Source organism: Piliocolobus tephrosceles, chromosome 10 (genome assembly GCF_002776525.5).
Source record: "Piliocolobus tephrosceles isolate RC106 chromosome 10, ASM277652v3, whole genome shotgun sequence".
NCBI classification, from domain to species: domain Eukaryota; kingdom Metazoa; phylum Chordata; class Mammalia; order Primates; family Cercopithecidae; genus Piliocolobus; species Piliocolobus tephrosceles.
Window position 1 is genome coordinate 108,006,477 of NC_045443.1, and position 20,657 is coordinate 108,027,133.

A 20,657-nucleotide genomic window follows, 5' to 3' on the forward strand; every position below is an offset into this window, starting at 1 on the left:
TCTACTAAAAATACAAAAAAATTAGCCGGGTGCGGTGGCGGGCGCCTGTAGTCCCAGCTACTCAGGAGGCTGAGGCAGGAGAATGGCGTGAACCCGGGAGGCAGAGCTCGCAGTGAGCCGAAGCTTGCAGTGAGCCGAAATCGCGCCACTGCACTCTAGCCTGGGAGACAGAGTGAGACTCTGTCTCAAAAACAAACAAAATATATGTATGTATATACACACACACACACACACACACACACACACACACACACACACATTTGGCCAGGTGTGGTGGCTCATGCTTATGCCAACACTTCGGGAGGCCAAGGCAGGCGGATCACTTAAGGTCAGAAGTTCAAGACCAGCCTGGCCAATGTGGTGATATGTTTAAAATAATTTTTTTTTTATTTTTTGAGACAGGGTCTTAACTGTGTTGCCCAGTCTGGAGTGCAGTGGTGCGATCATGGCTCACTGCAGCCTAGACCTCTCGCCACCAGGCCTGGCCCCAAACCTGTAATCTTGAAATGAATCAGGGTGGCTTTCTCTCCTTTCTCACATGTCTGTAACCCCTGTGGCAGAAGTTCCAACCCAAACACCAAAACTGATTCTGGGTTAAGAATTTTAATTTAGGGCCGGGCGCGGTGGCTCAAGCCTGTAATCCCAGCACTTTGGGAGGCCAAGACGGGCGGATCACGAGGTCAAGAGATCGAGACCATCCTGGCTAATACAGTGAAACCCCGTCTCTACTAAAAAATACAAAAAACTAGCAGGGCGAGGTGGCGGGCGCCTGTAGTCCCAGCTACTCGGGAGGCTGAGGCAGGAGAATGGCGTAAACCCGGGAGGCGGAGCTTGCAGTGAGCTGAGAACCAGCCACTGCACTCCAGCCTGGGCGGCAGAGCAAGGCTCCGTCTCAAAAAAAAAAAAAAAAAAAAAAGAATTTTAATTTAGGAGAGGTGCAGTGGCTCATGCCTGTAATCCCAGTGTTTGGGAGGCTGAGGTGGGTGGATCACTTGAGTCCAGGAGTTTGAGACCAGCCTGGACAACATAGCAAAACCTTGTCTTGCTGGGCGCTGTGACTCACACCTGTAATCCCAGTACTTCGGGAGGCTGAGGTGGGTGGATCACTTGAGGTCAGGAGTTTGAGACCAGCCTGGGCAATATGGTGAAGCCTCGTTTCTACTAAAAGAACAAAATTAGCCAGGCGTGGTGGCACAAGCCTGTAATCCCAGTTACTCAGGAGGCTGAGGCAGGAGAATAGCTTGAACCTGAAAGGCGGAGGTTCCAGTGAGCCAAGATTGTACCACTGCACTCCAGCCTGGGACACAGAGAGACTCTGTCTCAAAACAAAAAAACAAGATACGCCGTCTCTACAAAAAATACAAAATAAGCTAGGCCTGATGATGTGTGCCTGTAGTCCCAGCTACTGGGGAGGCTGAGGTGAGAAGATTGATTGAGTCCAAGAGGTCAAGTCTGCAGTGGGCCATTGTACTCCAGCCTGGGCAACAGTGATACCCTGTTTCAAAAACAAATAAACAAATTTTAATTAAACAAACAAAAAAACCCTCACAACACACCACCACCACTCTTTTGGTTTCAGGACTGTCCTTCTGTTTATCTATGAAGTAGGTTTTCTTTTTTTTTTTTTTTTTTTTTTTTGAGACGGAGTCTCGCTCTGTCGCCCAGGCTGGAGTGCAGTGGCCGGATCTCAGCTCACTGCAAGCTCCGCCTTCTGGGTTTACGCCATTCTCCTGCCTCAGCCTCCTGAGTAGCTGGGACTACAGGCGCCCGCCAGAAGTAGGTTTTCATATATCCGTACCTTTGGCTATGTGAACTGTGGTATTTAGCTAGCCTGTAATTCAAGTCTTTAAACAGATGCTCAAGAGCAGAGCATTTAACTCACATATTAAAACTATATATTCACTCGTAAAACCAAAATGCAAATACTTTAGTCATTCAAGTACCACCATAAATTTTAGGGTTTTTGTTTAATTTTTTTGAGACAAAGTTTTGCTCTTGTTGCCCAGGCTGGAGTGCAATGGCGTGATCTCAGCTCACTGCAACCTTCGGCTCACCGTAACGTCTGCCTCCTGGGTTTAAGCAATTCTCCTGCCTCAGCCTCCTGAGTAGCTGGGATTACAGGCATGTGCCACCACGCCCGGCTATTTATTTATTTATTTATTGAGACAGAGTTTCGCTTTTGTTGCCCAAGCTGGAGTGCAATGGTGCGATCTCGGCTCACTGCAACCTCTGCCTCCTGGGTTCAAGCGATTCTCCTGTATCAGCCTCCTGAGTAGCTGAGATTACAGGCGCATGCCACCATGCCCGGCTAATTTTTGTAGTTTTAGTAGAGACGGGGTTTCATCATATTGGTTAGGCTGGTCTTGAACTCCTGACCTCGGGTAAGCCGCCCACCTGGGCCTTGCAAAGTGCTGGGATTACTGGCGTGAGCCACAGCGCCCGGCCCGGCTGATTTTTGTGTTTTTGAGACCGGGTTTCTCCGTGTTGGTCAGGCTAGTCTTGAACTCCTGACCTCAGGTGATCCGCCAACCTGGGCCTCCCAAAATGCTGGGATTACAGGCGTGATCCACTGCGCCCAGCCATATTAGTATATTTTATTGCGTACACATACACAGAAAGAAAAAAAAGAAAAAGAGAAAAGAAAGCACTGATGTATATGCTCTAACATGGGTGAATTTGAAAACATTAAGTCAAAGAAGCTGGACATAAAAGGCCACATGTTGTATTAAAAATTCAATTTACATGAATTATCCAGAATAAGCAAATTCATAGAGACAGAAAGTAGATTAATACTGGGAGGAGAGGGCCGGGCGTGGTGGCTCAAGCCTGTAATCCCAGCACTTTGGGAGGCTGAGACGGGCGGATCACAAGGTCAGGCGATCGAGACCATCCTGGCTAACCTGGTGAAACCCCGTCTCTACTAAAAAAAAAAAAAAAAAACTAGCCGGGTGAGGTGGCGGGCGCCTGTGGTCCCAGCTACTCGGGAAGCTGAGGCAGGAGAATGGCGTAAACCCGGGAGGCGGAGCTTGCAGTGAGCTGAGATCCGGCCACTGCACTCCAGCCTGGGTGACAGAGCGAGACTCCGTCTCAAAATACTGGGAGGAGAGTGGGAAGGACAGGGGCTTGGGGAGGAATGTGGGGTGGGGTGGCTGCTGAAGTGTGCAGGTTCATTACCCTGGGGTGATGAAAATGCTCTGGATTTAGTGGTGATGGTTGCAAAACTTCATGTGTATACTAAAAAAAGTGAATTGTACACTTTAAAAGGCTACTATGGAATGTGAATTTTATCTTAAAACAAATTGTAAGTGAATGTCAAAGACAGGCAATAAAGTTTTTCTTACATGGAATGTTAGAAATTTATTTATTATGACTTATTCTTATTAAGCGCCAGCTTAATGCTGCAGAAAACTTCAAATCACCCTTGATAACCCACTTTCTTGTATCCTACCCAAATTACTGATCAAGAGTTTTTCAAGTAAAGACATGCTCTTCTCTCTTCTGTATAAAACTTTACGAAGTAAAGGCAAAAGATTGTGTACATCTCGCTGGAAAATGCTGCCCAGGGCTCTGGAGATGGTGGCTGCCCGGGTTCCCTTCACTGTCCAGGTCCTGAAAGACTCTTGTTCATGAACTGTCTCTTCACAAAGCAAGTCCACCACTAACAAGAGGGGACAACACAGAATGAATAGTGGGGGTCAAATTACAATAGAATTCACATTTATTTAATAATAAAATTTCACATCAGTCTGAAATCTCTTATAAACTTTTTTTTTTTTTGAGATGGAGTCTCACTCTGTTGCCCAGGCTGGAAGGCAGTGGCGCGATCTTGGCTCACTGCAAGCTCTGCCTCCTGGGTTCATGTCATTATCCTGCCTCAGCCTCCCCAGTAGCTGGGACTACAGGCGCCCGCCACCACGCCTGGCTAATTTTTTGTATTTTTTAGTAGAGACGGGGTTTCACTGTGTTAGCCAGGATGGTCTTGATCTCCTGACCTCGTGATCCGCCTGCCTCGGCCTCCCAAAGCGCTGGGATTACAGGCGTGAGCCACCGCACCTGGCCATAAACTCTTTTTAGACAAAGTCTCACTCTGTCATTCAGGCGGGAGTGCAATGGCATGATCTTGGCTCACTGCAACCTCCACTTCCTGGGTTCAAGCGACTCTCTTGTCTCAGCCTCCCGAGTAGCTGGGATGACAGGCAGGCACCATCGCGCCTGGCTAATTTTTTGTATTTTTAGTAGAGATGGGGTTTCACCATGTTGGCCAGGCTAGTCTCGAACTCCTGACCTCAAGTGATCCACTGCCTCGTCTTCCCAAAGTGTTGGGATTATAGGCCTGAGCCACTGCGCCCGGCCTGCAATTCATTATTTAGTGTGATTCAGTGAACTCACATTACATACTAGACACATACCGGAAGTTAAGCAACACTGCAATGCAGAAATTAAAAATGTTCTTGCGGCCGGGCACGGTGGCTCAAGCCTGTAATCCCAGCACTTTGGGAGGCCGAGACGGGCGGATCACGACGTCAGAAGATTGAGACCATCCTGGCTAACACGGTGAAACCCCGTCTCTACTAAAAAATACAAAAAACTAGCCGGGCGAGGTGGCGGGCGCCTGTAGTCCCAGCTACTCGGGAGGCTGAGGCAGGAGAATGGTGTAAACCTGGGAGGCGGAGCTTGCAGTGAGCTGAGATCGGGCCACTGCCCTCCAGCCTGGGCAACAGAGCGAGACTCCGTCTCAAAAAAAAAAAAATAATAAAAATAAATAAATAAATAAATAAATAAATAAATAAAAATGTTCTTGCAATGGAAGACCTTAGTGTGTTCAATGGTGGCTATTGGATAAAAGGTGATTTACCAATTAAGCAGGCAAGAAGAGGGTCTTACCTTGCTAGGTTTATCATTCTGAGGGTCGAAAACTTTCTCACAAAGTCTCAGTCCAGTCTCTTGCCTTAGCTGTTGTAAATAGGCTCTCATCACTTCTAAAACAGAACAATTTTAAAAAACTGTATTTGCAAATATATCCCAAATGTACTGGTTGCAGGTTTGGATGCTCACTGTGGCAATACATTTTTATACATTCGAACAGGATATGAAATAGAAATGACAGTCCAAATAGTTTTATAACTACATTTGTTTTTGTTCAAAAGATTTTCTGCATGTCATCCTTGTTGCCAAGAATTATTTGTGAGAGTGACTAATAAGATAATGCACTTCCTATGATTTCACTCTCAATCTGTATATGAATCAAGGCAAGAAAAGGAGGGGTGGTAGGAAGTCAAATGGAGAAAATCTTCTTGTGCCATAGAGAGAGGATAGAGACCTGTTCTTACCATCTTCCTGTTTGTTTGCAGGTTTGGCATAAATTGCGTTAAGTGGAAAACCAGGCTCTCCAGGAATGGGAAAATTGGTGATTCCCAATGTATACATTTCTTTCTCACCTTGGCTTTTGGAATTGCACTGGAAAAAAAAAAAAAAATATATATATATATACACACACACACACACACAAACACACACACACACACACAGACACACACACACACACATTTTACAGGGAAAATAATTCCATCCTTGGACCCCAGGTTAAGAACCCTTGAGCCAAGGGATTAAAAGGAATTTCTCTGTCAAGATTTCTGTCCTGAGAAAATATATGCAAAGGCTTAAAACACCACTACTTTTATCTTTGTGTCAGTCAATTATACAAGTTCAGAGAACTAAATTCAAATTCTTCTCTTAAGTCCATGCTGTAAGTCAGAGGAAATATTTTCTACTTGTCTTTAAAGTCTCAACAAATCCCAGATGACTGGGAGGGTAAATGCCTCTCAGCAATTTGTTTTCCTGATATACAATCATCCAAGTTTAATTACCTTTTGGAGTTTCTTCAGACATTCAGAAATGTAGAGAGTTATATATATCAAGGTCCTATCAGCTTCATTCTACAGGGAGGAAAAGAAGACTTAAAAACAGTTATCAAAACATAACAATGATATGCAATGAATGAATTCCATCTTTGTCTTCTGATTATCTACTGGATGCAGTGGTAGGACATCCACTATCACATCAAAACTCCCATTCTCCAAATGCACAGTCTCCTCAGTCTCCTTTTCCATTTGTCCCTGGGAGGAAGGCACAAGCCCCACTCTGAGCTGTGTGGCTGCTCTTTTTTGTTTGTTTTTTTTTTTTGAGATGGAGTCTTGCTCTATTGCCCAGGCTGGAGTGCAGTGGCACAATCTCGGCTCACTGCAACCTCCACCTCCCAGGTTCAAGCAATTTTCCTCAGCCTCCTAAGTAGCTGGGATTACAGGTGTCCGCCACCATGCCTGGCTAATTTTTCTAGTTTTAGGAGAGACGGGGTTTCATCATGTTGGCCAGGTTAGTCTCAAACTCCTGACCTCAAGTGATCCGCCCACCTCAGCCTCCCAAAGTGCTGGGATTACTGGCATGAGCCACTACGCTTGGCTGAGTGGCTGCTCTCTCTTGTTTTTCTTGGCTTCCCTTGCCCCGGGGTTCCCAAGGATCTGTGTCAACAGCCCTTCACTGTGTAGGAAGAAGTAACAAGGCTGCCTGGAAAGCCTGAGCTGCTCCATATGGTTGGCTAATTTTTAAAAACCCTTTCACTTCAGGGTCTCTGCTGAGAACAGAAATATTTATTACTCTAAAAGAGGAAGCAACTATTTCACATTTGACTTGCTCCCAAAGAACTCCATAATGTCAATGTCTTGACTTAACCAAAAAGAAAATGTGGAGAAGACAAATGAAAGTTGATCAAATGTGGCATGGACTTTGGGTCAAATTTTACACAAATTTAGGCCAAGTGCAGTGGCTTACACCTGTAATCCCAGCACTTTGGGAGGCTGAGGTGGGTGGATTGCTTGAGCCCAGGAATTTGAGATCAGCCTGGGCAAACACCATCTCTACAAAAAATACAAAAAGTAGCTGGGCATGATGGCGCACACCCGTAGTCCCAGCTACTCAGAGGCTGAGGTGAGGGGATCACCTAAACCCGAGAGGTCAAAGTTGCAGTGAGCTGTGATGGTGCCACTGCACTCCAGCCTGGGTGACAGAGTGAGAACCTGTCTCAAAAACAATTAAAAAAAAAAACGATTTATAGTCAAAAAACTGGCCCCAGTCCAAGGGCAGTGGCTCACGCCTGTAATCCCAGCACTTTGGGAGGCCAAGGCGGGCAGATCACTTGAGGTCAGGAGTTCGATACCAGCCTGGCCAACATGGTGAAACCCCGTCTCTACTAAAACTACAAAAATTAGCCAGGCATGGTGGCATGCGCCTGTAATTCCAGCTGCTAGGGAGGCTGAGGCCAGAGAATCGCTTGAACCCAGGAGGCAGAGGTTGCAATGAGTCAAGACTGTACCACTGCACTCTAGCCTGGGCAACAGAGCAAGACTCTGTCTCAAATTAAAACAAAAAAAAGGCTGGGTGTGGTGGCCCACGTCTGTAATCCTAGCACTTTGTAAGGCCAAGGCGGGTGGATCATGAGCTCAGGAGATCGAGACCGTCCTGACCAACATGGTGAGACGCTATCTCTACTAAAAAAATACAAAAATTTGTATTTGGCATGGTGGTGTGTGCCTGTAATCCCAGCTACTCGGGAGGCTGAGGCACGAGAATCACTTGAACCTGGGAGTCGAGGGTTGCAGTGAGCCAAGATCGCGCCATTGCACTCCAGCCTGGTGACAGAGTGAGACTCTGTCTCAAAACAAAAAAAAACAAACAAAAAAATTACCCCCAAACCACATCATTTCCCTATTTTTTTTTTTGAGACAGAGTTTTGCTCTTACTGCCCAGGCTGGAGTGCAATGGCGCGATATCGGCTCACCACAACCTCTGCCTCCTGGGTTCAAACGATTCTCCTGCCTCACTCAGCCTCCCGAGTAGCTGGGATTATAGGCACGTGCCACCATGCCCGGCTAATTTTGTATTTTCAGTAGAGATGGGGTTTTTCCATGTTGGTCCGGCTGGTCTTCAGCTCCCGACCTCGGGTGATCCACCTGCCTCTGCCTCCCAAATTACAGGCAGAGGCACTGTGCCCAGCCACATTTTCCTTTTTTTTTTTTTTTTTTTTTTTGAGATAGAGTCTTGCTCTTTCGCCCGGGCTGGAGTGCAGTGGCTGGATCTCAGCTCACTGCAAGCTCCGCCTCCCGGGTTTTACGCCATTCTCCTGCCTCAGCCTCCGGAATAGCTGGGACTACAGGCGCCCGCCACCTCGCCCGGCTAGTTTTTTGTATTTTTAGTAGAGACGGGGTTTCACCGTGTTAGCCAGGATGGTCTCGATCTCCTGACCTCGTGATCCGCCTGTCTCGGCCTCCCAAAGTGCTGGGATTACAGGCTTGAGCCACCGCGCCCGGCCCCATTTTCCTATTTTTAAGACAATATAGTATCTGGGAATGAATGAAATGTAGCTCAATTATTATTATTATTATTGTTTTGAGACAGTCTTGCTCTGTCGCCCAGGCTGAGTGCAGTGTGATCTCGGCTCACTGCAACCATCACCTCCTGGGTTCAAGCAATTCTTGTGCTTCAGCCTCCCGAGTAGCTGGGATTACAGGCATGCACTACTACACCTGGCTAATTTTTGTATTTTTGGTAGAGATGGGGTTTCACCTTGTTTGCTGGGCTGGTCTCAAACTCCTGGCATCATGTGATCCACCCGCCTCAGCCTCCCAGGTGTTGGGATTACAGGCGTGAGCCACCATGCACTAATTTTTGTATTTTTTGTAGAGATGGGAGTTTGCCATGTTGCCCAGGCCGGTCTCGAACTCCTGGACTCAAGTGATATGCCCAGAGAATCATAACATTTATAACTATTACAAACAACCCACACATTAGATATAGAAAACATTCTGTTACCATCACAGAATGTTTAGACTACAATTTGTACACCAAGAGTCTACAATTAAATAATTCACACCCTATTTGATTCCAGAAGTTCAGAGTTTGGCAAGGAGGGGTTGAAATTCCGTATTTTAGGGCTGGTAGTGGTGGCTCAATGCCTGTAATCCCAGCACGCTGGGAGGCTGAGGTGGGCGGATCGTGAGGTCAGGGTATCGAGACCATTCTGCCTAACACGGTGAAACCCCATCTCTACTAAAAATACAAAAAATTAGCCGGGTATGGTGCCACGTGCCTGTAGTTCCAGCTACTCTGGGAGGTTGAGGCAGGAGAATTGCTTGAACCTGGGAGGCGGAGGTTTCAGTGAGCCAAGATCACGGCACTGCACTCCAGCTTGGGCGACAGCAAGACTCAGTCTCAAAAAAAAAAAAAGAAATTCCATATTTTAGAATACCATCAAGGAAATGTGCTGATATTCTTTGTCACTTTCTCACAGCAGGTTTGCAGAGAACATTTCTGGTTTTCATTTTCCCATCTCCTTTTTGGTCTCCTGCTTCTACCTTCCCCTGACCATCCTCCTCACAGGAACTAAGAACAGAAGGGGAGAGAGTGGTTCAAGGAAGATTTAAGGTCATTCAAGTGTCTTCATTTCTCTATCTCAGGTCCAGGACACAGAAGTACATAAAAAATAACACAGCACATAGGACTTCTTGGTTGTGGATTTATTCCTAAACAAAAACACAGGGTTTAGCTAGTTGTGGTGGCCCATGCCTGTAATCCCAGCAATTTGGGAGGGCGAGATGGGCAGACTGCTTGAGCTGAGGAGTTCAAGGTAAGCCTGGGCAACATGGTGAAACCGTGTCTCTACAAAAAATTAGCCAGGCATGGTGGCACGTGCCTGTAGTTCCAGCTACCTGGGAGACTGAGGCAGGAGGACTGCCTGAGCCCAGGAGGTTGAGGGTATAGTGAACTGTGATTGTGCCACTGCACTCTAGCCTGGGCGACAGCAAGACCCTGTCTCAAAACAAAACAAAACACAGGGCTGGCACATAGTAGGTGCTGCTTAACTAATGTTGAATAAATAAAGGTATTTCTAGCAAAGGGTTGGCAAACTTTCTCTGTAAAAGGCAGGCAGTATTTTTAGGCTTTGTGGGCCATACAGTCTTTGTCACAACTACTCAATTCTGCTGTTTTGGTGTGAAAGTAACTACAGATAATATAGAAACAAATGGTTGTTGCTGTGTACCAATAAAGATTTATTTACAATAAGGGGCAGTGGGCCAAATGTGGCCCTCAGGTTAGAGTTTGCCAACCCCTGGTATAGAATTTAAAGAAAAAAAAAAGAAACTAATATTTATACAAAAGCTAACATTAAGCACTATTCTCAATTTTAAAAATTACATGCTGATTTCATTTTATTTTCTCCTCACAGCAAGGTTGGTATTATCCCTATGAGATACTTGGATAGCAACCTTGGATAGCAAGATTGGTATTATCCCTATGAGAAAACTAAGTTAAATATTAAAAGCTCTGTAATTTACCTTAATTTCATAGTTTTTGAAGAAGACATTGGCCTTGAAGTAATAGATGGCTTCATCCACAATATCTGTATCTTTTGCTAAGCAGGACACAAGGGAAGGAACACAGAGAACATTAGCCAAATACAAAACATAACACCCATCAAAGCCATAAAGGGAAAACACATACAACTGTCAACAGTTGCGGAGTTGAATAAAATAAAATGATCCTATTGCAATATAAAGTTTTTAGAAAATATTTATTTTCTTATTTATTTATTTTTTGATACAGAGTCTTGCTCTGTCACCCAGGCTGGAGTGCAGTGGCACAATCTCGCCTCACTGCAAGCTCTGCCTCCCAGGTTCACACCATTCTCCTGCCTCAGTCTCCCGAGTAGCTGGGACTACAGGCACCTGCCACCACGCCCGGCTAATTTTTTGTATTTTTAGTAGAGATGGCGTTTCACCGTGTTAGCCAGGATGGTCTTGATCTCCTGACCTCATGATCCGCTCACCTCGGCCTCCCAAAGTGCTGGGATTACAGGCATGAGCCACCACACCCGGGTTTTTAGAAAATATTTATAGAAAAGTAGTACACGGTTTATTTTTACAGCTTTATTGTTTTTGTAAAAGTTACACATGCTCATTAGAAAATGAAATTCAATCAATACAGTTTTCTTTTTAGAGAGAGGTCTTGCTCTGTTACCCAGGCTGGAGTGCAGTGATACAATTATAGCTGACCACAGACTTGAACTCCTGGGCTCAAGCGATCCTCCCATTTCAGCTTCCCAGTTAGCTGGGACTATAGGCATGCACCATGAGGACTGGCCAATGTTTTTCTTTAAAGTTTTTTAGAGATGGCTGGGCATGGTGGCTCACGCCTGTAATCCCAACACTTTGGGAGGTCGACGCGGGTGGATCACCTGAGGTCAGCAGCCTGGCCAACATGGTGAAACCCCGCCTCTACTAAAAATACAAAAATTTAGCGGAGCGTGGTGGTGGCCACCTGTAATCCCAGCTACTTGGGAGGCTGAGGCAGGAGAATCGCTTGAACCTGCGGGTGGAGATTGCAGTGAGCCAAGATTGCAGCATTGCACACCAGCCTGGGAGACAAGATCGAAACTCCGTCTCAAAAAAAAAAAAAAATTTTTTTTTTAGAGATGCAGTCTCACTATATTGCCTAGGCTGGTCTCAAACTCCTGGCCTCAAGTGATCCTCCTGCCTCCTGAGTAGCTAAGATTATAGGCATAAGCCACAGCACCGGGCCAAAAAAATTTTTTTTTAAATTGTCACCTTAATTCCCACGTCCCCCAAAATAACTACCATTAGCATTTGGTGAACATTATTCATGACGTCTCTAAATGCATTTATAAAAAAACACTGAGACACAGACTAACTTTAACTGTTTCCTAAAAATAAAAAGTATTCAGCCGGGCGCAGTGGCTCACGCCTATAGTCCCAGCACTTTGGGAGGCCAAGACGGATGGATTTCCTGAGGTCAGGAGTTTGAGACCAGCCTGGCCAACATGGAGAAACCCTGTCTCTACTAAAAATACAAAAACTAGCCGGCCATGGTGGTACGTGCCTGTAATCCCAACTACTCGGGGGCTGAGGCAGGAGAACTGCTTGAACCCAGGAGGCAGAGGCTGCAGTGAGACAAGATCATGCCACTGAACTCAATCAAGCCTGGGTGACAGAGCGAGACTCTGTCTCAAAAAAATTAAAAAAAAAAAAAAAACATAAATAAATAAAATAAAATAAAAAGTATTCAATATAATTTTATTTGAATTTACACATTATAGTTTCAGGAAAAAAACTCAATTATTTAGAACATGTTGGGGTTCAGATACACATCTTTCTTTTTATGAAAACTATGACTTAAAATATACTTGTACAAGCTGTTGTAGGTAGCTCTAGATGGACAAAAACCAGAAACACTGTCTTGACAAAAAAAGATCTCATGACACAATTTCTTTGGCAATTTTTTGTTTTCCTTCTTTTTATTTTAAAAAGGTCAAAATCCTTGGGTCTTGATATCTGGCAGCTGGTTTCAGCAGTGCTGAGACAGTTATTTATACTTCTTGTCTATGACTGTTAACATTCTCACACAGCAGAAATGCAAAGTAATCCTGAAGCTTTCATACTCTGCAATTAAGTTGTCTTCATCCCAGCTCACTGCCCTGTGGAAGAATTTCAACAGAATTCTAACTCTAGACTTGTGTTCCTAGCAATCTATTTTTTTTTTTTTTTTTGAGATGGAGTCTCGCTCTGTTACCCAGGCTGGAATGCAGTGATGCAATCTCGGCTCACTGCAAGCTCCACCTCCGGGGTTCAGGCCATTCTCCTGCCTCAGCCTCCTGAGTAGCTGGGACTACAGGCACCCGCCACTACGCCTGCCTAATTTTTTGTATTTTTAGTAGAGACGGGGTTTCACTGTGTTAGCCAGGATGGTCTCGATCTCCTGACCTCATGATCCACCTGTCTTGGCCTCCCAAAGTGCTGGGATTACAGGCATGAGCCACTGCACCCGGCCCTGTTTTTTTTTGAGATAGAGTCTCACTTTGTCGCCCAGGCTGGAGTGCCATGGCACAATCTAGGCCCACTGCAACCTCCGCCTCCTGAGTTCAAGCGATTCTCCTGCCTCAGCCTCCCGTGTAGCTGGGACCTGCCACCACAGTCAGCTAATTTTTGTATTTTTAGTAGAGACAGAGTTTCACCATGTTGGCCAGGCTGGTCTCAAACTCCTGACCTGAGGCGATCTGCCCGTCTTGGCTTCCCAAAGTGCTGGGATTATAGGCGTGAACCACTGCGCCTGGCTGCAATCTGTTTTCTTATCTGTGAAAGGAAACTTTCTTGGAGGACTCAATATTGTTTACAAAAACCAGCTAGTTATTCTAAATGCAATGACAGGAGGGGGCAAAGGCCAAAGGATTCTGAAATTAGAAGAATACTTGGCACATAAGAGGCATTCTATAGATATTTGTTGAATATAAATGAATTAGTGTGATTATTAGCTCACAGCACAGGCCTCCATTCCAATTCAGGTTTTTTTTTTTCCCTTTTGAAACAAGAGTTTTGCTCTTGTTGCCCAGGCTGGAGTGCAATGGCATGATCTCAGCTCACTGCAACCTCGACCTCCCAGGGCAGCTCACTGCAACCTTCACCTCCCAGGTTCAAGCGATTCTCCTGCCTCAATCTCCCAAGTAGCTGGGATTACAGGCATGTGCCACCACACCCAGCTAATTTTTTGTATTTTTAGTAGAGACGGGGTTTCTCCATGTTGTTCAGGCTGGTCTTGAACTCCTGAACTCAGGTGATCCACCCACTTCGACCTCTCAAAGTGCTGGGATCAGAGGTGTGAGCCACCACGCCTGGCCTTTGCAGTGTAATATTTGGTTTTTTTTGAGATGGAGTCTCACTCTGTCGCCCAGGCTGGAGTGCGGTGGTGCAATCTTGGCTCACTGCAACCTCCCCCCACTATGTTCAAGCAATTCTCCTGTCTCAGCCTCCTGAGTAGCTGGGATCACAGGTGCCCACGTCCATGCCTAGCTAATTTTTGTATTTTTAGTAGAGATGGGGTTTTGCCATGTTTGCCAGGCTGGTCTCGAACTCCTGACCTTAAGTGATCCACTTGCCCTGGCCTCCCAAAGTTCTGGGATTACAAGTGTGAGCCACCGCGCCCAGCCCTGTGATTTTCTTTTATGTTATTTTTCTTCTTTCTCAGGCTGTCTTCTTCCTTGTTCCTTTTCCTCAGAATCAAGTAGAGACTGTGGTGACTCACCATATGTATAAAGTTTACTGAGCTTTCAAATGGTGTTGAAAACAAAATTAGGTTAAAAAAAAAAGGTCAAGTAAAACAGTCTGGCAGAGAAATGGGAATTGGATCAGTACCAAATTGGTAATTATAATAATGGTCTTGGAAACCATGAATGGAATTCAGTTCAGACCCTTGCAGGGTACAGGGAAACCATGTCTAATATAATACAAATAATACCGTTGGGAGAACATCTCAGAAAGCGTCAGAAGTCTCAGACAGTGTCTGAAAAATATTGTGGCTTTCTGAAATAAAACTCAGAAAAGTAGGAATAGACATAAGTAATGTTATATAGTATACTTCAGATTTAAGATTGAGGTATTGCTAAAAATGAAGATCTTGAAGAATGAATAAAGTAAGTAGATTTAGACGGAGAAGAGGTCAAAATATTTGTTGTTTTCTTCCAGGTTGATAACAGAAAGGATGGGCATGCGGCATTCTAGATGCAACAGCATTAGATTTGTTTGAAAGAACTGATAAACAGTGTCCAGAATTAAGCACATTTCCTCCATTTTCTCAAAAGAGTTTCCTGGAGAAGTCAGAAGAAATAATATAATTTCCTATTAAATGCAACATATAACCACTATCTTGAAAGGTCTAGACCACAATATCTACCAAAGTACAAGGGCAATTTGAGAGAGAAGACTGAGCTAAGAATTTCCCTGATTTGATCATTTTAGAAGACTTTTAGGCATTTCATACCAAAATTTGAAAATAATGGGTTTAGACTTACTCTCTCTGGGTGCAGGTCCTTTGAATTGACTTCTGATAGGTAAGAGTGCCATGTTTCCGATGAGTTTGGTGTCAGGATCCATGAGAGAAGAGTGGTAAGCCTGTAATGGCAAGCCCAGGAAGAACACAGAAGCAGAAAGAGAGCAAATGTCACTGTGGCAAACAACCTTTCCTTAAAGGAAAAAGAGAGTAACCCACCTAAGATTAACCAGGGTAGGGAGAAGGGATAGCAGCATTGAGGTGCTAGAGCTGGTTCTTTCTGGCTCAAGAAAACCAATTGTTAAATTATGAGGCATTTTTCAAGCTGGTTGTTAAACACAGCAGTTCTCAAAAATCAAATTATATAAACTTACAATTAAGTAAATGATGTTGGCCGGCGCAGTGGCTCATGCCTGTAATCCCAGCACTTTGGGAGGCTGAGGCAGGCGGATTGCCTGAGGTCAGGAGTTCACGACCAGCTTGGGCAACACAGTGAAACCCCATCTCTACTAAAATACAAAAAATTAGCCGGGCGTGGCAGTGTGTGCCTGTAGTCCCAGTTACTTGGGAGGCTAAGCTGGAGAATCACTTGAACCCAGGAGGCGAAGGTTGCAGTGAACCAAGATCATCCCACTGCACTCCAGCCTGGGCAACAGAGCGAGACTCTGTCTCAAAAAAAACAAAAAGTAAATGATGTTAAAACCAATGATGCTTAAATATTCATCACTTTTTTTTTTTTGAGAAGTCTCACCATGTTGCCTAAGATGGTCTCGAACTCCTAAGCTCAAGTGATACGCCTGCCTTGGCCTCCCAAAGGGCTGGGACTACAGGCGTGAGCCACCTCACCCGGCTACTTCCTACATTTTTTTTTTGAGACGGAGTTTCGCTATTGTTGCCCAGGTTGGAATGCAATGACATGACCTTGGCCCACTGCAACCTCCGCCTCCCGGATTCAAGCGATTCTCCTACCTCAGCCTCCTGAGTAGCTGTGATTACAGGGATGTGCCACCACGCCCAGCTAATTTTGTAGTTTTGGTAGAGACGGGGTTTCTCCATTTTGGCCAGGCTGGTGTCGAACACCCGGCCTCAGGTGATCCGCCCGCCTCGGCCTCCCAAAGTGTTGGGATTACAGGCGTGAGCCACTGCACTGCACTTGGCCTACTTCCTACATTTTTTTTTTTTTTTGAGATGGAGTCTCGCCCTGTCACCCAGGCTGGAGTACAGTGGCACGATATCTGTTCACTGAAACCTCCGCCTCCTGGGTTCAAGCGATTCTCCCGCCCCAGCCTCTTGAGTAGCTGGGATTAGAGGTGTGAGCCACCATGCCCAGCTAATTTTTGTATTTTTCGTAGAGACAGGGTTTCACCATGTTGGTCAGGCTGGTCTCAAACCCCTGACCCCATGATCCGCCCACCTCAGCCTCCCAAAGTGCTGAGATTACAGGCATGAGCCACCGCGCCTGGCAATAACCTAATTTTTAAAAATTACATTTTCCTATTGTCATGTTCTTAAAGTTATAATTACGAAATACTAAATAATGGGATGCTGCTGTGCATCTCTTCCAATTCTATATTTGGTGACATCACATTGGTATCTGGTCAAAGTATTTCCACCACAGAAAGGCAAACATCATACAAATCAGGGTACCCAGCCCCCAGCTAAACCAAGACCCAAGCACTATCTTTTCAGCTCTGCCACTTCCTGGCATTATGCTTTTGACCAAGGCATCATTCTTCTCTTAGCTTGTTTCCAAATTTGTAAAATGAGAAGATATATATTCCCTTCAGTGGGTAGGTGTGAGTTAAAGGAAGGGAGAAAAAAATCACATTTATGAGAGCATTCTGTATGCTGATTCTTAGTTCTGCTTTTTACAAGATGCCTGGCTTTTTATAAGACAACATGGGTCCCATTCATATATTCATTCACTCATCAAATGATTGCTAAGCACCTTCTATGTGCAAGACACTGTGATATAGTAATATACAAAGTAGTACAGTCCTGGTCCTTGAAGAGTAGAGAAGGCAGACAAAAAATAATCACAGGATGGGACGGGCACAGTGGCTCACACCTGTAATCCAAACACTTTGGGAGGCCGAGGCTGACAGATCACAAGGCCAAAAGATAGAGACCATCCTGACCAACATGGTGAAACCTCGTCTCTACTAAAAATACAAAAATTAGCTAGGTGTGGTAGCACATGCCTGTATTCCCAGCTACTTGGGAGGCTGAGGCACGAGAATTACCTGAACACAGGAGGCAGAGGTTGCAGTGAGCCGAGATGGCGCCACTGCACTCCAGCCTGGTAACAGAGCGAGACTCCATCTCAAACAAACCAACCAACCAACCAACCCAGGGTGAATCCAGGGTGCTCTATGTGCAACTGGAGCCAGTACAGGGCTTTAGAGTCCTTTTTTTTTGGAGACAGAGTCTCCTCTCACCCAGGCTGGAGTACAGTGGCATGATCACAGTTCACTGTAGCCTCAAACTCCTGGCTCCAGGTGATCCTCCCACCTCAGCCTCTTGAGAGGCTGGGAGGAGATGCACCGCCACATTCAGGTAATTTATTCTTATTTTTGTAGAGGCAGGGTCTCATTATGTTGCCCAGGTTGGTCTCAAACTCCTGGGCTCAAGCGATCCTCCCATCTTGGCCTCCTAAAGTATTGGGATTATAGGCATAAGCCACTGTACTCAGCCTAGAGTCCTGGCTTAAAATCTGCTTTTACCATTAGTAGGCAACTTTGTCCAAATTAACTTCTCTGAGGTTCCGTTTCCTCTTTTGTAAAACAGGAATCATGGTACCTACTTCACAGGGTCATTATGAGGATTAGATGGGATAATTTATAAAGTGTGTACCCCAGAGCTCAGGAGTCAAATGGTAATTACGGTATTCATAAAATATGTATTTGTGAGGCTGAATAAGGTGGCTCACGCCTGTAATCCCAACACTTAGGGAGGTTGAGGCAGGAGGACTGCTTGAGCCCAGAAGTTTGAGACCAGCCTGGGCAACATGGTGAGACCCTGTCTCTACTGAAAATACAAAAACTTAGCTGGGTGTGGTGGCGTACACCTGTAGTCCCAGCTGCTCAGGAGGCTGAGGTGGGAGGATCACCTGAGCCAAGTTTGTGTCACTGCACTGCAGTCTCAGAGACAGGGTGCAACCCTGTCTCAAAAAAAAAAAATATATATATATATATATGTATTTGCAACTATGGCTTGCTCCTTTTCATCACAGGTATACTTTATCTAAAGCACCCTCTGCCTTCCCTCTCACCAAACTGTCTTGTTACCCATCTAGTTTCTTTTTTATGGAGTGGGGGGGACAGAGTCTCACTCTGTGGCCAGGCTGGAGTGCAGTGGCGCAGTTTCGGCTCACTGCAACCTCCACCTCCCGGGTTCAAGCGATTCTCCTGCTTCACCCTCCCAAGTAGCTGGGATTACAGGCACGCGCCACCATGCCCAGTTAATTTTTTTATTTTTAGTAGAGATGGGGTTACACCACGTTGGCCAGGCTGGTCTTGAACTCCTGACCTCGTGATCCATCCGCCTAGGCCTCCCAAAGTGCTAGGATTACAGGCGTGAGCCACCGCGCCTGGCCATCCATCTAGCTTCTTTATAGCATTTGTCACTACCTGACACTACTGTATGTATCTCCTTTATGTTTACACTTTTATTGTCTCGTCTCCTGATGTGAACGTACACTCTTTAAGATGAGGGATTTGTTGAACTTATTTGCTGCTGTAAATAGAGCCTGGCAGGCAGTAGGTGCTCGGTAACGTTTGTTAAAAATGTTTGTTAAAAATAACGTGTGAGCAAGTTGGGCGTGGTGGCTCATGCCTATAATCCCAGCACTTTGGGAGGCCGAGGGGGCGGATCACCTGAGGTCTGGAGTTCCAGCCCAGCTCACTCAACATGGTGAAACCCTGTCCCTACTAAAACGCAAAAAATCAGCTGGGCGTGGTGGCGCGCGCCTGTAATCCCAGCTACCCAGGAGGCTGAGGCACGAGGATTGCTTGAACCAGGGTGGCGGAGGTTGTAGTGAACCAAGATCGCCTCACTGCACTCCAGCCTGGGCGATAGAACGAGACTCTCTCAAAAAAACAAACAAAAAAAGTGTGAACAATCACACAATAACTGAACTACCTTTTCCCGAATCTGCAAAATGGAGACCATGATGGTGATAAATCTAACCCACAGACTGCCTGTCAGAAATTAAGTAAAATCAGACCGTCATAGATTTTTACTCCCACTCTGATGCACACGAAAAAGGAAATCTTTGGCGCCGACCGAGTCTGTGACGGCCCTATACCCAGGTGGCTCCGGGGTGACCGCCGCTGCCGGGAAGTGGGTTCTGACAAATGACAAAGAGCAGAGGGAGCCTGCCCCCCAGGGCGGAGGAGGAAGTGGGCCTGACAGAAAAAGGAGAAGCTAGACCCTGGACTTGAAATATGAAAAATAAAAAGCGCAACCCTTGGCTTCGCGCTGTAGTGAGGCTTTGGGAACCCTGCCGGAGTCGGAAGGAGTAGACGGAGAGAGAGAAGAGGGCCTCCTTACACACCCTAACCCTGGACCCCTGGCCCACTCCTGCCGCGCCCCCGCCTCCCACGACTGGCATCCCCGGGCCGTCCCAATTCTTCACCGACCGGTCCCCTCCCCTAGCCTCCCTCCTTCTCGGGCCCCCGCTTCCTCTCTGCCTTCCGCCGCCCGCTTCTCTCGGCACACACAAGGTTTCTCCCCGCTTTTCAAAATCCCTGCTGTCTCCCCACACCATGGATCGAACCCTCACCGGCATCTTGGCAGCGCCCGGGTTCCAACCCAGAGGAGCAGAATCCAGGTAGAGCGGAGCGCTTCCGGTCTGGCAGCCCGGGCGGGGTAGGCGGAAGCGAAACGGAAGGAGCGGAGTGATGACGTGGAGCTTCCGGCCTTGTAGTTCCGCCTCTGGTTGCAGCGGCCGCGCGGATCTGAAAGGGGGCGCCAGAGCACTAGGCAGGGGCCCTGAGAGTGGCGCAGCTTGAGGCGAGCGCAGAATGGAGATGGGTCTTGCGGTTCCCAGAATCTGAGATCAATCACCTCTTTTGTGTTTTTTTCAAATTTCACCTTTTCAGGGCCGGGCATATTGGCTCACGCCTGTAATCCCAGCACTTTGGGAGGCCGAGGCGGGTGGATTACCTGAAGTCAGGAGTCCGAGACCAGCCTGGATGGTGAAACCTCGTCTCTACTAAAAATACAAAAATTAGCTGGGCGTGGTAGCATCCCAGCTACTCGGGAAGCTGAGGCAGAAGAATCGCTTGAACTCGGGAGGCGGAGGTTGCGGTGAGCCAAGATCGTGCTGCTGCACTCCAGCCTGGGTGAGAGTGTGACTCTATCTTAAACAAACAAACAAACAAACAAACAAACAAACCACCTTTCCTGTGAAGCCACCTCCATTCTGTTTTCAATTCACCCGACTCCAGCCCCATGCCTTATCCTTCTCTCCCGCTTTTTCCCTTAGTTCTTATGATTCTTGTATTTAGTTTACTGTTAGTGCTTGTCTCCCTATCCTCGTAAATGCCAAAGATAGCACTTCGCCCGTTTTGTCCCCTGGCGCCTGTAACAGTGATGGTATGTAGGAAACATCAATATTTGAGTGAATGAATGAACCCAATGCACTGCATCTAAAAATGGAGAAACTGAAGGGCACTGGAATCTGAATCGCAGCTCCAATACATACTAGCTCTATAATTTTGAGCAAGTTAACTTGCCTCTGTACTTCAGTTCCTCACCTGAAAATG

General features: G+C 46.2%; 1 protein-coding gene across 1 annotated transcript; it reads right to left on the bottom strand.

Annotated features, from left to right (window-relative positions):
• Positions 1-3,337: 3,337 nt before the first annotated feature.
• On the bottom strand, positions 3,338-19,836 carry ARPC3 (actin related protein 2/3 complex subunit 3). Its single transcript, XM_023202494.2, has 7 exons — positions 19,673-19,836; positions 14,912-15,011; positions 10,389-10,465; positions 5,868-5,936; positions 5,331-5,457; positions 4,885-4,979; positions 3,338-3,658 (listed from the first exon to the last, which is right to left on the bottom strand). The coding sequence occupies exons 1-7, from the start codon at positions 19,676-19,678 to the stop codon at positions 3,596-3,598; spliced, it is 537 nt and encodes a 178-aa protein (XP_023058262.1). The 5' UTR covers positions 19,679-19,836; the 3' UTR covers positions 3,338-3,595.
• Positions 19,837-20,657: the final 821 nt, after the last annotated feature.